General features: G+C 36.9%; 1 protein-coding gene across 8 annotated transcripts in view; it reads left to right on the forward strand.

The window, feature by feature from the left end:
- The window catches only part of lrp8 (low density lipoprotein receptor-related protein 8, apolipoprotein e receptor), a 158,676-nt gene that overhangs the window by 120,882 nt on the left and 18,207 nt on the right, over positions 1–19,587 (forward strand). For all 8 annotated transcript variants that reach the window (XM_051896597.1, XM_051896601.1, XM_051896599.1 and 5 more), the window contains 6 exons: positions 60–179; positions 445–570; positions 10,532–10,703; positions 14,502–14,729; positions 15,846–15,964; positions 16,805–16,944. In XM_051896597.1, the coding sequence (XP_051752557.1) occupies positions 60–179; positions 445–570; positions 10,532–10,703; positions 14,502–14,729; positions 15,846–15,964; positions 16,805–16,944 (905 nt within the window). The remainder of the gene's footprint in view (positions 1–59; positions 180–444; positions 571–10,531; positions 10,704–14,501; positions 14,730–15,845; positions 15,965–16,804; positions 16,945–19,587) is intronic.

Here is a 19,587-nt window from a genome sequence, read left to right on the forward strand (position 1 = left end):
ACACCACCTTTCTTGTTTTGTTTTTTTTTCTTTTTTTTTTCTTTTTTTTTCTGTCATAGGTCTGAATGAATGTGCCATTAACAACGGCGGCTGCTCTCACATATGTAAGGACCGTCAGATCGGCTATGAGTGTGAATGCCCTTCGGGCTACAAGCTCCTGGACAAGAAGACTTGTGGAGGTAACATAAATATTATCTTAGATACCAACATTTTGATGCTGTGCAAGACTACATTTTCCCAAGAACCCTTTGTTGTTCCTACATTGTGAACTTCTATGATTTGTTTACTCTCAGCGTCATCACTTTGAAATTGATAGTAGAGAAATCCCCAGATGGTGTTTGCAAGCATCATTTATCTTGTCTGTGGACACTGCACTACAAAAGCCTCTGTTCTCTGTGTGAATCTCTGCTCTGTTACTAATGCTTTTCTGATGGTCCTCTCCAGACATAGATGAATGCGAGAACCCTGATGCCTGCAGTCAAATATGTATCAACCTCAAAGGCGACTACAAATGTGAATGCTACGAGGGCTACGAGATGGACCCAGTTACAAAGACGTGTAAAGCAGTGGGTAAGACACTTGGCTTACAAAATCATCTCCATCCCTCGCTATTCTGGACCAGGATCCATTTTTTTTTTTTTTTTTTTTTTTTTTGCATATACTAATGGTGGGAGAAAATTTAACCAACCATAAAGTTTTTGTTTATTAGATATTAAACAATATTTTGAATTACTTGTTTAAAAAATGTGCATTTTTTGTCCATATGATTATGGAATTATTTAGCTTTTCAAAAAGGGGAAATAACTTTGAAAATATCGGAATTTCTGCATTTAATTATATTATACCACAACCATAAATATATGTGCCTTTGTAGAAATTTTAGAATATATATTATCATAAAGAAGACAAATAAAATAGTCTCTTCATTTTAAATGGACAGCAGTATATTTAATCATGTCTTATCCTTTCAAAAAGGGGAAATAACTTTGAAAATATCTGGATTTCTCTATTGATTTTTTTTTTTAATTTTTAAGTCACAACTATTGACAAAACTAATTAAACAAACATAAAAATTTCTTTTCATATGTTTTCAAAGTTATGTTTAATCAGATCTAAGTTTTAGGTCAACGCAGACAGAAGAGAATAGACTGGACACAAGACAGTTACATACGTGTGACTTGCTTAATGTTATTGGGCGCAATAAGCAAAGTACTCACACTACAGGAAGCCGCCTCTCAGACAGCTCGTAATCCTGATTTCAGTTCTCTTCTACAGCTTATATGGCCAAACACACACAAAATTACGTCAAAATACCCATCTTGGTGAGTGTTCACGTAAACACAGTTATGTCAGTTATGACTTAAGTGGAGATAACAAAGAAAACATGTGTAAGTTCTTTAAGTGACAGCAGCCTAATAAACCTGCTGCTATTTGTGTGCGTAATGTTAATAAAACAACAATAGACAAAGAGAAAGTCACTCACTTGTCTTGACTATATAACTTTTGTAGCTTTAATAAGAATCGGTATATGTTTAATTCATTTTTTTTTTTTTACTTTGATTGTTGAATTCCTGTGCAATATTTTGTTGTTAAACCTAATGTTAAACCTAAAATTACTTTTTATGTAATGCTACAGTAAAACACTGCTGTTCACTTTCAGAAGTTGTAGGGATGCTTTATTCTCACAAAAACAATGTGAAACATGTATGTTGGTTATATCATTTTTTATATTTATATCATTAGTTATATTTTTTTAAATATATTTAAAGATAATTTAAATTTATTTTACACACTTAAAGCATTATCGTATCACATATCGAATATGACGTTATTATCGCACATAGCATTTCAATATCGTGCAGCCTATTGGTGCAGCATGGCATGCTTTGTAATCGTTAGGGTTTTGTGAACCTACTGAAGCTCTTCTATATTGTTCTTTGTTTGCCTGACCAGCCTATGTAAAACTTCAGTGCATTTCCAGCACTCCCAATAGGCTGGATGACAGCTGGAGCCTAGAGGAACACTGTCATTAAATGCAGTGTGTTAAGCTGCCTTACAAAACCATTCCCTCGAGCTAAACAGCACACTGAAAACTTTGTGAAGTGATTTCACTCTTCAAAAATTGCATTCTGTAGTTATTGTGTTCAGGTCAGTTATATCCATTTAGGTTTGTGTTGTAAGTTACAGAACTTACTGAATCTTAGTGCAAAGAAAGATTTTTAGCTGTAATGTGTGTGTGAGTTTTTGTTCCTTGTTACGATTGATTTAGACTTAGCTTGTTCTGTGATATGAAGTGGAATTATTGTGTTCAAGATTGCAGATGCAGATTTAAAGTAAGATCAGATATTTTTCAGCCATACTAAATTCTCTTTTAAAACGCTTCAGTGATCTATGTGTTTTAAATCACACTTCACGCTTCTTCTTTTTTTTTTTCATCATTTTTGGTTTGCCTAGAAAACCTATTAAATAATTTAAATAGCTTGATGTTTTTGCCACAGGTATATCTTTCAAAATGTAAAATAACTCAATTTTTTTTTTTTTTTTTTTCTTTCTTTCTTTCTATTTTCCTAACCGCATGCTGCCTTTCATAAACATATCAGGCGGAGGCACATTAAAGATAAGAGGGAGGTGCGCTTTTATGCACCGTGTTCCCAGACTTTAGTTTTCTGGGCATGACAGCCATTTTTTTAGACACAATAGTAGCTGCAAATATGACCTTTGGGTGCCAATATGAGCTATAATGACTTGTGAAATGAATAGAGAGTGCAGAGTGCATTCAGTGACCCTGTTAGAAAAACGAAACATGACCAGACCAATTTCACAGACTTCACATTCAGGTTTTTTATTCTTTCAACTGCAGCCAAAAGCAAACAGAACAAAACAGACAGTGCCTTTCATATGTGATACTGAAGAAATGAGCATCATCGCTTGATACTGCGCGCAGTATTTTAATGAAATATTCTGTTACATCTGAATTAACATATTCAGTTTGTTTAGATTTGCGGAGACAAATATTATAAATGAAAGGCAAATTCAATGAATTTGCAGCAATCACTCATTATTTGTGTACATATGAGCCACACCACCAAATGGTGTGCAAATCCCCTTAAAATGATAATTCACCAAAACATTATCATTTATTCTGTTATTTATAAATCATTTACTTACACATGTTCTACACAGTATATTCTACAAAAGAGTAACCAGCGACGAATAGTTATACATCATCGCACCATAGGCCCCGCCCACTGGCATTTAGTTGCTTAACGGCTGTCATTTGCCGATGTTGGACGTGAGCATCACGTTGCGTCAAAAGCAGATAGAACCTATTATAATCACTGACGCAGTCTACACTGGATACAGTATACAGATGTGCATTCATTTTCTGACATACTCCATGCACTTGTCTGTCGACAACAGGACAAATGGAAGAGTGAAAGAACATTCACTTTGACTTGTCCAGTTTAAACAGCTTGTTTGCTTCTCTGTACAGACTTCAGAAGGATTCCAGCATCGGAAACAAGTGGATTTTTGGTCTATTTTAATGGCATCCCAGGTGGCGTCTGAGGATTATATGTTTGTTCGGAGCATTTTATTTTTTTATTTCATAATTCTTTGTCTGTAAGTGACGGTTTTATATGGATAATGGGTAACACTTTAGTTTAGGGTCCAATTCTCACTATTAACTAGTTGCTTGTTAGCATGCATATTATTAGAATATTGGCTGTTTATTAGTACTTACAAAGCAGATATTAATTCCTTATTCTGCATGACCATATTCTACATCCCTTAATCCTACACAATACCTAAACTTAACAACTACTCATGTGAAAAAGAAAACATATATTTTCTTTTATATATCTCAAGTCATGTGGAAAAAGATATTACTCCCTTTTGAATTCTATGCTTTTACATATCAGGACATAATAAAAAAAAATCATCTGGTCTTTAGCAGGTCTTAAAATTAGGTAAATACAACCTCAGATGAACAACAACATGACATATTACACTGTGTCATTATTTATTTAACAAAAATAAAGCCAAAATGCAAAAGCCATGTGTGACAAAGTACACCCTATGATTTAATTGCTTGTAGAACCAGCTTTAGCAGTAATAACTCAAGCTAATCATTTTCTATACGAATTTATCAGTCTCTCACATCGTTGTGGAGGAATTTTGGCCCAAGTTGCTTCAGTTCATTGAGGTTTGTGGGCATCTGTCAATGCACAGCTCTCTTAAAGGTGCAATAAGTGGTATTTGAACTATGCTGTTGGACATTGTTGATATTTGAAATCAACCCAAACAAACCCACCCCTCTCTTCATTGCTCCACCTCCAAAACTCACACTCCAATTCTAACCACCCTGCTCCGAGCCGGTCTTGAACCGCTGCCCGATCGCTGCTGGCATGCGAGGTGAATGCACTACCAATGACGCTAAGCACCTCATTCTCTAGCGGTCATCAGTGCGCAGTGGTTTAACTGCAGAACTCTCAGTGGATGTCTGTTTATCACAGCTGACGCGCTACAAAATGCTTCATGAAAAATAAAGCGCAGTTGATGAACGAACGACAAGGAAGCACAAAAAATGAACATACAGTACACACGTGTGAATACAAAATGTTCGCTGTTAGTCGCAAACAGCACAGCAGCTCCAGACAATCAAAACCCAGTGTACTCACATGATAAGCGGGATCAAAGCAGTTTTCAGGCCTTCACTCTTAGCTTTCTCAAGTGCTGGAAAGCTTTTCTAATATAACCGGGTCCTAAACCAGGCATAAACCTTCATTACAGTGATATTCTTTTGAGCTGTTTTGTATTGTGTCCCATTTTTCGTTCTGCAGTTTTGTTTTGTTTTTCTTCTTATTTTCAAATCTCCCTTCTGCTCGTTCTCTCTCCTCGACCGTCATATGCCCACTAATGCTGATTGGTTAGACGTTTGTTGTTGGACTCGGCCCGAGTCCCCCTTTAAGATCCTGCCACAGAATTGCAATCTGGTTAAAGTCTGGACTTTTACTGGGCCATTGCAACTCCTTGATTTTTTTTTTTTTTTTTTTTTTTTTTTTTCCTCAACCATTCTGTTGTAGATTTGCTATTGTGCTTGGGATCATTGTCCTGTTGCATGACCCAATTTCAGCCAAGCTTTAGCTGTCGGACAGATGGCCTCATATTTGAATCTAGAATACTTAGGTATGCAGAGGAGTTCATAGTCGACTCAGTAACTACAAGGTGTCCAGGTCATGTGGCTGCAAAACAATCCCAAATCATCACCCCTCCACCACCATGCTTGACAGTTGGTATGTGGTGTTTGTGCTGATATGCTGTGTTTGGTTTTTGCCTAACTTGGCGCTCTGCATTATGGCCAAACATCTCCACTTTGGTCTTGTTTGTCCAAAGGACATTGTTCCAGAAGTCTTGCAGTTTGTTCAGATGCAATTTTGCAAACATAAGCCATGCTGCCATGTTCTTTTTAAAGAGAAGAGGCTTTCTCTTGGCAACCCTTCCAAACAAGCCATACTTGTTCAGTCTTTTTCTAATTGTACTGTCATGAACTTTAACATTTAACATGCTAACTGAGGCCTGTTAAGTCTGAGTTGTAGTTCTTGGGTTTTTTGCAGTTTCTCTGAGCAGTGCACGGTCTGACCTTGGGGTGAATTTGCTGGGACGTCCACTCCTGGGAAGATTGGCAACTGTCTTGAATGTTTTCCACTTGTGAATAATCTTCTTCACTGTAGAACGATGGACTTCAACTTGTTTGGAAGTGGCTTTGTAATTCTTCCTAGATTGATGGGCAGCAACAATTACTCCTCTAAGATCATTGCTGATGTCTTTCCTCCTTGGCATTGTGTTAACACACAACTGAATGCTCCAGAAAAGCAAACTGCCAAAACTTCTGCTTTTATAGAGTTGGTCACGCTTGCTGATGATCAGTTAATCAAAGGCATTTGATTAGCAGTCCTGGCTGCTACTTACCCTCTTAATACCAATGGAAGCAGTAAGGGTTACCTTAGTTTGTCACACATGGCTTCTCAATTTTGGCCCAGTTTTTGTTAAATAAACCATGACACAGTGTAATATGTCATGTGTTGTTGTTCATCTAAGGTTGTATTTACCTAATTTTAAGACCTGCCAAGGACCAGATGATTTATTATTATTATTCTGATATTTATAACCATAGAATTCAAAAGGGTGTACTTTCTTTTTCATATGACACACATATATGTATATATGTGTGTGTGTGTGTGTATGCTTCCAGCTCTCTGATAGGCCTGTCACATACTGTCATTATGAGCGTTAGGTCACTCACCTGTTGAGAGTAAATCTGAGCCATGTAATTTAGCCTTATTGTGAAACTCAGCTGAGTGACATGATGGAGAGAGTTATGGGAAACGACTGGCACTTTTTCATGTCTGTCTCCTTCTCTTTCCATTGTTGCTTGTCATTCAAGGTGTTACACCCACACATGGATCATTTGATTATCTTCATGCTTTCACTCCCACCTGTTTTCCGTCACCCCACTTCCTATATATGACTCCAGAAATTGAGGAAACTATGTCACGCTGTCTCTGCTTGATACACTGGGTGTCAGCCAATAGGTTGATGCCTGTCTGCGGTGTGGAACAGCTTATGGAGGAAATCAAATACGTGATTGGATGTGTCGTGTTGTCTTCAGGACTGATGCCTTGCATTTATTCTGTGAGCTGCCATTGAAAGCAGCTGAGGTATATTGGATGAAATGGTTTCAAAAGTGAAGCACAATGGAGAATTGCAGTGGACATTGAGAGGGAGGCTCAAAGATCCCGGCGACTGGTCCAGAGTTAATGATGTCTGGGAAACAGAGCACAGTGTGTGTGAAGGACTAAGACAAGCTGTGCATCAAAAGCATGAATGATATGATGCCACATCATAAGATGATGGTGGATCCCCAATAAGTGTGAAGCATAAACTAGAGAGTCCTTGTCTTGTTCTTGCGCCACTGTGGCTTTGAGGAAAGCATCTGACCATAGATTATTGTAAGGCGACTGTTTTTGAGTGTTAAGTTGTAATTTTTTTGATGTTTTTTTTATTTTTTTATTTAACATCCCGATTTATACTAGCATGACAGGAATCTCCTTGCTTAGAACCTCAGCCAGTTGCTACTAACTGATATTAAGAATGGAGTATTATTTTCTTTTTCTGGATGTGACAAAATAATAAAAACAGTACAGTGCAAAAATATTGTTATACAATATTATTAACTGTGCATTGAGAATATTTATTTTTAATAATAAAATAATAATAACGATATATTATTATTATTATATTTACTATTATTAACCACAATATGCATAATGCAAAAGCAGCTTTTGGTTGCATAGATTATATTTTACATTACAAAAAGTAAGAATTTTGTGGGACTTTTTTTATTCTTCCCCTGCTTGGTACCACCTCTTCACATTTGCTTTTATGTAACATTTCAATTATGCCAATTATTTTTGTAGTTTTGTTTGGTACTGTTAGTGGCTCATAACTTAAATGAATTGGATAAAAATGGTAAATGTTGTAATTTATGTAGTAAGTTCACAGCATATAGTTTATTCGTAACACTTTACCATGTTTCAAGTATTAGAATAAGTTATTATAAGTCCTTTGTAATACAGGATCAAGGTAGTTTAAGAGTTCACACCCTTTTGCTTGAAAAACCCTTTAGTCAGCAGTGAATCACCTTTAGAGTGAAGAAGCTTATAACACATACAGTATGGCCATGTGAGAAAGTGCTGATTCATGTGTTTCTCAAAAGAAGTTGTCATGACACTAAAGATGGTCAGCATGCTTCTTTATGTAAATGTGATGCAGCTCAGCTAAAGTTGGAAGGGACATTGTTCTTTCTGTCTTTCTCTTTCTTTGTTCCTTCACCCTCTTTCTAAAATTGATAATTCCAGCAGATGGGTAAAAATGATTGAATCCTGACTCTTGTTGAAAATGAAAACATATTTGCTGACAATACATTGGTCCATGATGGCTTTCTGAAGAGCAGCAGAAAATGTTCTCTTTCCAACACAATCTGGACAGGCTTTCCATCCACCTGTCTAACTCAAAAGCACCGCTCAGCACCTCAGAAAAAACAGTATTTGGCTCAGACTAAATCAAGTATGAAAGAGTGAGAGGTGGTGAGGGAATGAGGGAGGAGGAGAATAACAGAGACATGAGGTCTCATCCATCAGCTCCATCATCCACCCTACATCACTGCCAAACCTGAGCGCTTTTCCTGCACTCTGACCACAAAGCACCTGCTGCTCATTATGCTCACTCTCTGTCTCTCTCTCTCTGTCTCTCTCTCTCTGTCTCTGTCTCTCTCTCTCTCTCTCTCTCTCTCTTTCACACCCTGCATTATTCCCTGTTTTCACACTCTCTTTGTCTTTCATTTGTCTGTAACACTTGGCTGTAAGGCATCCATGGATCAAATAGTCCTGTGAAGGAAGCTTTTGCTGAGAGGAAAGAAAGTCTCTGAAAAAAAGTCTCTGTGACTATCCCAAACCTGAAAAATCTTTTCAGGCTGTAAACAGAGATAGAAAAGCATCAAGTTATATGTCAATCTAATGTTTGCATATTATCCAATCCACCGAGATGCCTCTCTGGTTCGGCAAGTGGTTGAAATCAGTCATTGTATATTAAGTGTACATTTTTAATTTACTAAATGCTGTTTATTTGAACTTCTAATCATCAAAGTATTCTGAAAAAAAAAAATGTATCAATATTGATATTTTTTTCTTGAGCACCAAATCAGCATACTAAAATGATTTCTGAAGCAGCATGTGACACTGTAGACTGGAATAATGGCTGCTGAAAATTCAGCTTTGCCATCATAGGAATAAATTCATTTTAAAAACATTGAAATCAAACATTTTTCAAAATGTAATATTCACAATATTACTGTTTTACTGTATTTTTGATTAAATAAATGCATCCTATATTAGATTAGAGTAGATTAGATTAGATTAGATTAGATTAGATTATTGTTTCTTTTAAAGTCACATTTTTGGGGTCATTTTTGTCTTTAAGAATGTAGATATTCTTAATTTAACTCTTTTTAGCTACCATTGATAGTTGTTGCATGTTTCATTAATTTAAAAAATAGCGTTCTCATTTTAATTAAATAACTTTGAATTTAAAAAAAAAAAAGACTTGCTTTTTGGCTGCAAATCACTGTCACTGTAAACATACTTTAAGAGAGCGAGAGAAGTACCCAAATCCTGAGGAAAAATTGCATTATATCCTTTACAGTAATACTAATCGTGAGATGTCTGGACGTGATGTGCTTATTAGAGATGAAAAGCTGAATGAAAGTATAATAGAGGGCACAGGAAGGGTACAATGAGGTTTAGGAGAACAGATTTTTCCTCAGGAACTCTTTTGAGACGTGAGCGGGTGACAGAATGAAAATGAATTACACCCATATCAAGTGGGGTGAGGTGGAGGGGACCAAGTGACTCAGAAAAAGGGAGAGTGCCCTTGCTGCTACATAGAGGATAAACTAATAGGGTCAGTGATATTCTGTGTTGGCATGACTGAGCACCAAACCACAGTGACTAAGCTGCCCAGCAGTACACACACATGCTCATATCTGCATACACACCACAGTGCAGGTAATTACGTGGAACACTCACAACCACTTCGGCCACATGTCAATAACCCAGAAACCTGAACTACATGGTCTGCAGGTGCACTGCAGACTAACACACATCATTCATGGGTAAACTGATGCTGTGGTTTATATTTTAGTGCAAGTCTACTCTGCAAATGAAATAAGCAATAAAAATGTAAATTAGTGCTTTTACACATGGGTGCAGTTATGTGAGTCGTGTGGTTATATTTTTGCAGTCCATACGTGTGCATTTCTAATTAATAAAGAGTATGAGTGCAAATAACGCATATAGAGGTGAGGAAAAGACACCGAAAGTTTATATTTTAAACAAGTCAGGTCTACTTTTTTATTTTATTTTCGCTCTTTGAGTTATTGTTGAATATTGTGAAAGTTTTTCTGTGGGTAATTGTTTGAATATGTGTGTAGGTTTATATGTACTTTGTGGTTTTGCCATGTGTATGAAAAAAAGTTCCTGTTAAGTTGACTTTAAATTAAATTGACTTCCTTAACTTTGCAGAATTTTACGGAGCCCCGGACATGACATGCAGGAAAAAAATAGTAGGCTAAATCGTGCGCACGATTTAGTAAATCGAGGGAACGAATTAGTAAATTGTGCGCACGATTTAATTTTTCTTCTTGCATGTCATGTGCAGGGCTCCGTAGAATTTGGTATCATGAATGTGATCTAAGTGTGTGACGACTTATGATCTCTTCTCAAGCTCTGGTGGAGATGCATTTGATAATTCTGAGGTCTTTTTCTCTGAGAAGCAAAAGTCTCTTTTGTTGTTGTTGTTGTTGTTGTTGATGTTGATTATCTCAAAATGGCCTAGGTTTATCACCTCAGTCATCTGTTAGGATGATCCCAAGATAACAAATGAGCTGATGAAGCATTTTCTGTTCCCCTTATAGGTAAAAGCCCATGTCTTATGTTTACTAACCGGCATGAGATCCGCCGCATAGACCTGGTGAAGAAGGACTATACGCAGGTAGTGCCGACCCTGAAGAATGCTGTGGCCCTAGATGTGGACGTTACCACCAACAAGATGTACTGGTGTGACCTTTACCATCGCAAAATCTTCAGGTATGCTCAACATTACACTCCTAAACAATATACAGTGCACATCATGTTGCCTCCTAACTTGACAGCTGTTTAATCTTTATTTAAAAAGGATAATTTGCAATTAGTGTTCAGTGCTCAGGTAGGAGGAGAAGGTGCAGTGTTGAAGCCCTCTTTTGAGAACCTCTTCCCACCTCCTCTCAGCTGGCTGATATTTAAATGCATGAGAACAGCTGCCATAGACTTACTGGAGATTTTCTCCCAGCAACCAGCATCATTGATTGAAAAATGTACAGGAAATTGCTTCTATGCTCATTTTCATGCAGACTTTTTCTTAGGTTTCCTCTGGCAGTGTAAGGGGAATGTAAGGTATATATTATATAAAGATAATATTTCACAATATTGCTGTTTTTACTGATCAAATAAATGCAGCCTTGCTGAGCATAAGAGACTTCTTTCAAAATCATTTAAAAAAATTACAGACCTCAAACTTTTGAACAGTTATGTATATTGTATTATGTTCTAACTTTCCAATAATACTGTATTGCAGTATTCCTGTCATTTCCCACTCCTCTTACTCCATAACAAAACACTTTCCTCAGGCATTTTTGTCCTGATGGAAGGACATTCTAATTCCTTATGGGAGGTCTTTGAATAAGCTCTACCAACCTTTTAACAAAGTCATCTTATCAGTCGGACAGCAGCCTGTCACACAGTCTGCCTGTGCTACAACAGCAGCTGAAAAACTTGACCAGCGTTTGTCCTTTTCTGTCCCAGTGTGCATGCTGGCCTGTCATGCTCGAGTCTGCGCCTCACTTCCTGAGTCACATCAGCCTCTAGGACCATCTCTAAATCATTTCAACCGCACCATATGCTTCCCATAATTTACCTCCCACAATAAGGCGTCCCATTACTCATCCCCTCTCCCCTCAGGAGGGCTTGTGTTAGGACAGCATAAGACAGTTCATTATCACTTTATAAATCCCCGAGAAGAGCACTCAGAAGAATGGAAATACTTCTGCTTGTCTGCAGGGAGTTTAATTTATGTCCCTGGTGGAGAGTGGCATGAATTTGTGGTTACAGTGAAGATGCAACAGTGTAGATGTCAGTTGACAGCTGAAACCTCAAATGAGGCATATACATTAAAGGCCATTGTTGGAATCCACAGTAAATATTACTTGAAACCGGCATCCATCTATTTTGAGGGTGATGTGGTTATTGAGCTCACCACTGTTGTCGGTAGAGAGTTGTTTTGTTAAATAATGAGTCATGGTTCACCTGCATGAGAGCTCAAAATGGCTCTTTTTATGATTCAGCACAAAGGTTGATAGATTAATGTTGTGTTTATTGCTTTGATTAATTCCAATTAACATCATTTTTGGTTAATGTGATGCAAGTACTTTAATTAAGATGTCGGAGGGAACCCAAACCCAGCTAATTAAACAGGCAAATTGTTGCTCTTGTTGATCAAGACCATCATTGTTTTATCATTGCATGAACACAAAACACCCTGTGGGTTGCGCTTTGATCAATGGTATGACTTACTTTAACTTGTTACTGAGTGTCGTGATGAGCGACAGGACATTTTGTTAATATTTTGGTTATTATTTTTGTTGCGTTGTACTGAGTAGCCCCATCTACAGTTAATTTAAATCAGTGAAATATTACAAATCAAAAATGTGAATGGCTGGGATTGTGACGGCATTATTTTTACTGAAATTTCCTCTAATTTATTGTGTTGCGCCCAGCAAGGACATGGTGTTATAATACTTTTAATAATTTTGCTGTTGATTTTGGTCCATAACTGACTGTACTGTTCTTTTTTTAATTATCTCTTTTTACTATTATTATAATGAATACAAAATTAAGAACCTGAAATTGAGCATTTGATGTCACATTATATTGATTATCTCATCTTATTTAATCACTATTGTTTAAGTGCAGAACACTTTATCTCTTTACTTTTTATTCCTTTTGTCTCATTTATGAATCATCAGTGTTTGAAAGGGGGCAGGGAACCTGTTCCTATTAATAGAGCTCCTAGTCAAGCCAATGAAAGTAATAGAAATGTTCCCTGACTGCTATTTCCCCTGTCCTTGTGATTCACTTAAGATCCTCTCTGAAAAGAGTGTCTCAAAGTCCTGTGTCTTATAAGGGGAGATGGGCCCATTTTGATGGCTGTTGAAGCAGCATCTGTTAAAGGCACTAGCTGACCTCAAATGGAAAATTACCAGGTTATAACACAAACCACCACCTCACTGCCAGTGAAAGTTGGGTCATTCTATGAAATGGGTGCCTTTTCCAGTTTGATATTAAAAGTAAATATTCTGTAGATTTGAAGTAAGTGTTTTAAGATTTTAAATATTCTATTGCAAAAATCTACAACATTTTAATGCTGGTATTTCTACCAGTAATCGATTTTCAGTTTTCTACAAACATAGTAAAAAAGTTGGCTTTTTAAGCTTATTATTTACTGAAACTGAAAGATATGAATGACATACGACAAACAAACAACTAGATTAAAAAAGATCTTGACTTGTAATTTATTATTATTATTATTATTATTATTTAGTTAAAATATGGGGGGAAATATGATTGGAACAAGGTTAATGCACAACCTTTAGATTTAGTCATTTTAATAATCTGTTATGTTAATTAAAGTTTACTTCAGAATTAAAATTTCCTGATAATTTACTCACCCCCATGTCATCCAAGATGTTTGTTTTTCTTTGTTCCGTCAAAAAGAAATTGAGGTTTTTGAGGAAAACATTCCAGGATTTTTCTCCATATAGTGGAATTCACTGGGCTACAACAGGTTGAAGGTCCAAATTGCAATTTCAGTGCAGCTTCAAAGGGCTCTACATGATCCCATCCGAGGAATAAGTATCTTATCTAGTGAAACGATCGGCCATTTTCTAAAAAAAAAAATAATAATAATAATAATTATATACTTTTAACCACAAATGCTCATCTTGCATTAGCTCTGCGATCCAGCACGCATTACTTACTCACATTAGAAAGTTCACGCATGACGTAGGCGGAAGTACCGCGGTAGGGCGAAAAACTCTAATTCATTTTCTTCTCCCACTTCAAAATCGTACCTTTTTTTTTGTAAAGGCCGTTTGACTTTTGCACGTTCGCTTTGTAGGCACTGTATCGATATTTTCACCTGTGTCACGTGTGACCTTTCCAACGTGTATTTATTGACCCCAAACAGTAGGGTATATAAAAAGATTACAGACAAAATGTTAGCTTTTATTTCCATATTGTGTTTTCATGAAAATATGCTTGTTTGTTAGTATAGCAAGGAGAAGTAGAAAACACAGGATAGGGAATTACTACACTATTGGCAGTAACTACTCACTAGTTTTTGTTTACACATGTGTATGAGCTTTTAAATGCCATCCCTTTTATCAAATGACCCAAGTGACACCAAAGTGATGTGGTGCTTTTCTTATGAGTGCTGAATCATGAGATCAGTCACAGTGACATCAGATTTCACTATGCTTCAAAGGGCAATCATATCTGCTTCACTGTAAATCACTGTAGCTTTCATATACAGCAAAAAAGATCACAAGAGTCATCCATTTTGTCCTATAATTGTTCTTTGAGAAACATGCAGATGTTGCTTCACTTTGCTGCTTATGTGTACATAAACAACAGCTGTGAGTGCCAGCTATTTGTGGTGTGCTTATTCACCATGAATTTGCTGGATGCATTGAATACCTTGTGTTTGATGTAAATGTTTTTGAATAGATAGATACATAACATCTGCTTAAAATGCTGTGAATGTAGATTAACAGTGTGTTTATTCCCCTTCAGCGCATATATCAACAAAGCCAGCGATACTTCTCAACAGATCACGCTCATAGACACTGCGCTACATTCCCCAGAGGGCTTAGCAATGGACTGGGTCCATAAGAACATCTACTGGACCGACTCTGGACACAAAACTATCTCTGTCGCAACTGCCGATGGCAAGAAGAGGAAGGTGTTGATCGACACAGAGCTTGGCGAACCACGTGCCATCGCCGTTGATCCAAGACAAGGGTAACAATCTAATGTTTATAATGTAAAAATCGGCAGACTCGAAAATGTGAATGACATCAAGCATCAGTCCTTTCAAACACCCTGTTGCATTAAATAATCATTGCATTATCATGAATAATGTAAATATGATGTATGTGCATGATCTATGCCAACACGCCAAGATTTTTAAAAGCCTTGCCAAAGGTTCCTTCACTTCGTATGTAAAATTTCTTCTTTTACTGCCATTCATCATGATGAATCTTTCCCCTTAGGGCTCTTTTCACAGTATTACAGAAGTAGAAGAGCATGAAAAACATGCAAATGAGTTCATGCTGGTCAGCATACTAACTAATTGTTGCCTGTGGGTAAAGTGCCCACTTCACACCTATAGGGACGGAGTTATATACTGACTCTTTTTAATGAGGATACACTTACCTCTTCATCCTGATTTTTGACAGACAATGAGCCATCGGAGCTCCCTAATTTTCAATTCAACTGTATCTCATTTATTTGATAGCATGAATCTTTTGTGGCTCCATCCCAGGAAACACCTTAGAATGCTGTGCTGTTTTTTTATAGAATTGTAAAGCCATAATTCACAAAATTTCACATATCTCCTAGCCTTTTGGCTAATTTGAATACTTTCAGTTTCCAATAAGAATGGTAAACCACCGTTTTACAAGTTATACCGTTTAAATTCCACAGATTTTCCCACTAGCTCTGAAAATGTGGGGGAAAATAGATTTTGCAAACTTCTAAGGGAGCCTCAAGATGAAGCCTTAAAATTATATAAATTGGACAAAATTAGCATTAAAATCAGCTGCATGATATATTAGGTAATGATTTCTAGACCTGGAAAATGTATGTAAATGTATAAAAATCATATATCTCCATGGACATTTTTATAATGATTTTTTGGTTATGCCAAGCGCTAAAATATTTTATTGAGTAAAATATATTTTAAAAAATAATTACCCTTAATCCTTATCCAGTAAATCACAAACAAATGGAAGTCATGGAGCCTTTGGATATCATTGTCGATGATGGATGGCCTTGGAGTCGCAAAGGTTGAGAACCACTGGTCTAGATCTACCCGTAATTCTGATTGTGAACATTCTGTTTGTTTTGACCCCCCAGGTTCATGTACTGGTCGGACTGGGGAACGCAGGCCAAGATCGAGAAAGCCGGAATGAATGGGGTAGATCGACAGGTTCTGGTTTCAGAGAGGATCGAGTGGCCCAATGGGATTGCGCTTGGTAAAACCTTTTTAAAGTTTTGCAATTCAGTTTCTCCATTCAGAACAAATGTATTCACATCTTCAAATATAGTCAAAGTAGAGAAACACACACTAGAGAATAGCACAAAAGACAACAAAACATTAAAGAGAAACAGCAGAAAGCAAAACAAAGCATACCATACCAAAAAGCAAGACATGAGAGAGCTGCGTTTGCCATCATTACAAAACATCAGCCAAAATAACAGAAAGAGAAAAACATTAGGATTGAGAAAGACCAAACAGAGGCAGACGGCAGAAGGAGAAGAAAGAGTGTTATATAATAAAGAGCAGCCTCCTGTGGCCAACAGGGCTTTGAATCATTCACCTTCATTGTTTCTCATAAATCACCCGTCAGTTTGGGAAGAACTAAATGGAATTGCTCAAGCAGCACTGTCAATATCGCCATCATTTTCCTGACTCGCTTAACATAAAAGCTATTTAAAAAAGCAGTTATGGATAGAGAAAAAGTTATTGACAAAAAGGTTGAATTGAGAATTGCTACGTCTGTATTGAAACAAAATACCTTTTTAATGGGAAAAGAGCAAGTAACCTTGCAAAGCTGTGAGATTTTGGAGTGCATTGTGGGGGGTTTTTCTTCCATTGATTGTGCTTTCAACTGTGCCTTTCATTTAATTTCAAACTGCCTTTATTTTTACTTGAAATATGAAAAATAATAGAATATGAACTGAAATATGAATTATCCCTTCACATACTACCCACTATTCTGTTTCATTTGACCACTCATGTTAAATTAAAAGCATTTGTTGTATTATTAAAGCGCTACATATACACTACATATAAAAGTTCTTTCATCTTCCAGATCTATCTAGTAGACGACTCTACTGGGTAGATTCCAAGCTTCATCTGATTTCCAGTGTGGACCTGAATGGAGACAACCGTAGAGTTTTGCTGTCCTCCATGGATCATCTGGGACATCCCTTCGCCCTGACTCTTTTTGAGGCAAGCAAATTTATCAAATAGTACTGACATACTCATTCATGCAGGCACAGATGGAGCTGCATTGACAATAACAGGCCTTGAGAGGTTTCTAAGCTCAGTTTGGCTTCATATAAACAAATGTTTTTTGCTCAGAGGGTGTAATTAAAGAACATGGGTCTCACTGTGAGACAGTAGCACTGGCCAAGAGATGTATGGCTGACACCAGCCAAAGACACAAGCCAAATTAAAAAGCCTTTTTACTTTGGCAGTTCCTAAGGCACCTGAAGGCAGGACCTTGCCCAAGCAATAGATAGCCTAATACGCTTCATCGGGCCAGTCAATGAGCCAGCTCAGTAAGAGGGCAACCTGGGACTGAGCCCTAGAAAAAGGAAACAATGTGCCTTCTTCATTCTCTTCCTTTTGTCCAGGGCACATGAGAAATGAACCTCTACATTACTACAGTACCCTTGAGGCTGGTCCTAAAATTCTCCACTTGGCTGTTGAAGTTTCAAAACAGTAATTGACAACTGTAGCCAATAAGTTCCCCCTAACTTTTTGTGTTTCTTGTAGATAGGAAAGGAGGATAGGGATCTTTCTGTATGAAATAGTCACGCGGTCTTTGGTGCAGGAGTCATTTCCAATAAGCTCATTATTTTGGTTCATTATTTTTAATTGCATAATTTCTCATTCCTCCCAGCTCAAATTACGTTTAATTTCTTCACATTTCCTTTTGGTAGTTGACAGCTTCACAAAAGTGAACAAAAAGCATTAAAGGGATAGTTCACCCAAAAAAGTAATCATTTACTGTCATAATTTACTTCTGCTGAACACAAAAGAAGATATTTTGAAGAATGTCAGTAACCAAACAGTTGACTTCCATACAATGAAGTCAATGGGGCCCATCAACTGTTTTACCGACATTCTTCAAAATATCTTCTTTCTGTGTTCAGCAGAAGAAATTCATACAGGTTTGGAACAACATGAGGGCGAGTAAATGATGACAGAATTTTCAAGGATCTCCCTTTTTTCATAATTTACTCATCTTCATGTTGTTCCAAACCCATATGGCATTCATTATTCCGGAGAAACACCCATAAAAGTGGTCACTACAACTTGTGCCCTATATTCTATATCTTCAGGGGACATAAGATAGCTTTGTGTGAGGAACAGAACATTAATGAAATAATAATATTAATATAATACTTTAATTGAATAATATTATTTATTTTATTATAATGAACATAGACAACCATTAAAAGGTTGTGGTCAGTAAGATTTTTGAAAGAAATTAATACTTTTTATTCTGCTAGGACACAGTAAAGTGACCGTAAAGACTTTCACATTGTAGCAAAGAAAAAAAGAATGCTGTTCATTTGAACTTTCTATTCATCAAAGAATCATGAAAAACAAAAAGTATATATACTTCTGCTGCTTAACAGCTGTTTTCAACATAGATAATAATAAGAATTTTTTCTTGAGCACCAAATCAGTGTATTAGAATGATTTCTAAAGGATCATGTGGAGTAACGACTGCTGAAAATTCAGCTTTTTCCATCATGGGAAAAAGCTGTTTTAAAATATTTTAAAGTAGAAAACAGTTATTTTAAGTTGTAATAATATTTCACAATATTACTATTTCACTGTATTTTTGATCAAAAAATGCAGCCCTGGTTGACCGTAAGAGACTTCAAAAACATAAAAAAAAATCTTGCAGATGCCAAAACTTTGAACAGTTGTGTTTTTATTTATTTATTTTGCATGTATTTATTTAAATAATAGCAATTTCAAATAAGCATAAATGAGAATGTGATTTGAGAAATATGATTAATAATTTAGAAATAATTTAGTAAATTAAGTTTATTTTAGTGATTAAAGACAATACTGAACGCCACATATTAGCTTCCAACACAGCAGACCTTAAATTGCATATAAGAAGTTTACTCCATTTTCCAGTCACCTTTTCAGACGATGTGTGACCTTTACATTGCCCTGTCTCATAAAACAGACTAATATCTCTACACCAGCTTTCACATTATTTCATTGGTTAGTAGGCAGCATTGAAAATGTCAAGACCAATTCAATCCCACAGGGATAGTTGCTTCTTCCCAAATGAAGCGAACACTATGATGAAAGGTTTTAATAAAGATGCTCCCCACGCTCAAGGAGTACAAATTTCAGACATGGGCGTTAGGAGCCAGCCTTTTGTGTCATAGATTAAAGCAGTTATCTAGATCAGATATGGTGGCCTTGTGGCCCTTGCATTAGATGAAAGCTGCAATGCGGCAGAATTTGAATGCTCTCTAGTGCAGGTTAAGGAGTCCTACTGATCAGCTGCCACCAGCAGAAGCACCTGACGGAGCTCCACTGGGATCCTGCAGCCTGACCTTTCCAAAAAAGCACGGCTCTGTAAACATCCTCTAATACTCGGAGCCAGCTGCTCGCTTGGGCATGCTCAGTCCGCTCGATCTTCTTTTTTGCGCCCTCCCCTCATTTTCTTTTGTTACCCCACGAACACTCCGTCCTGAACTTCCTCATCCATTTCCGCATCCCTTTGAAAAGGAGATGAATCTCAGGTTGTCATAGTAACAGCCCATCTCACCATGCACATTTGCAATATTTCTGTAGCGAATGATAAGGACTGATCAGAGGAGGGAAACAGATGGA

The sequence above is a fragment of the Ctenopharyngodon idella genome, chromosome 6 (genome assembly GCF_019924925.1).
Source record: "Ctenopharyngodon idella isolate HZGC_01 chromosome 6, HZGC01, whole genome shotgun sequence".
Taxonomy (NCBI): Eukaryota; Metazoa; Chordata; class Actinopteri; order Cypriniformes; family Xenocyprididae; genus Ctenopharyngodon; species Ctenopharyngodon idella.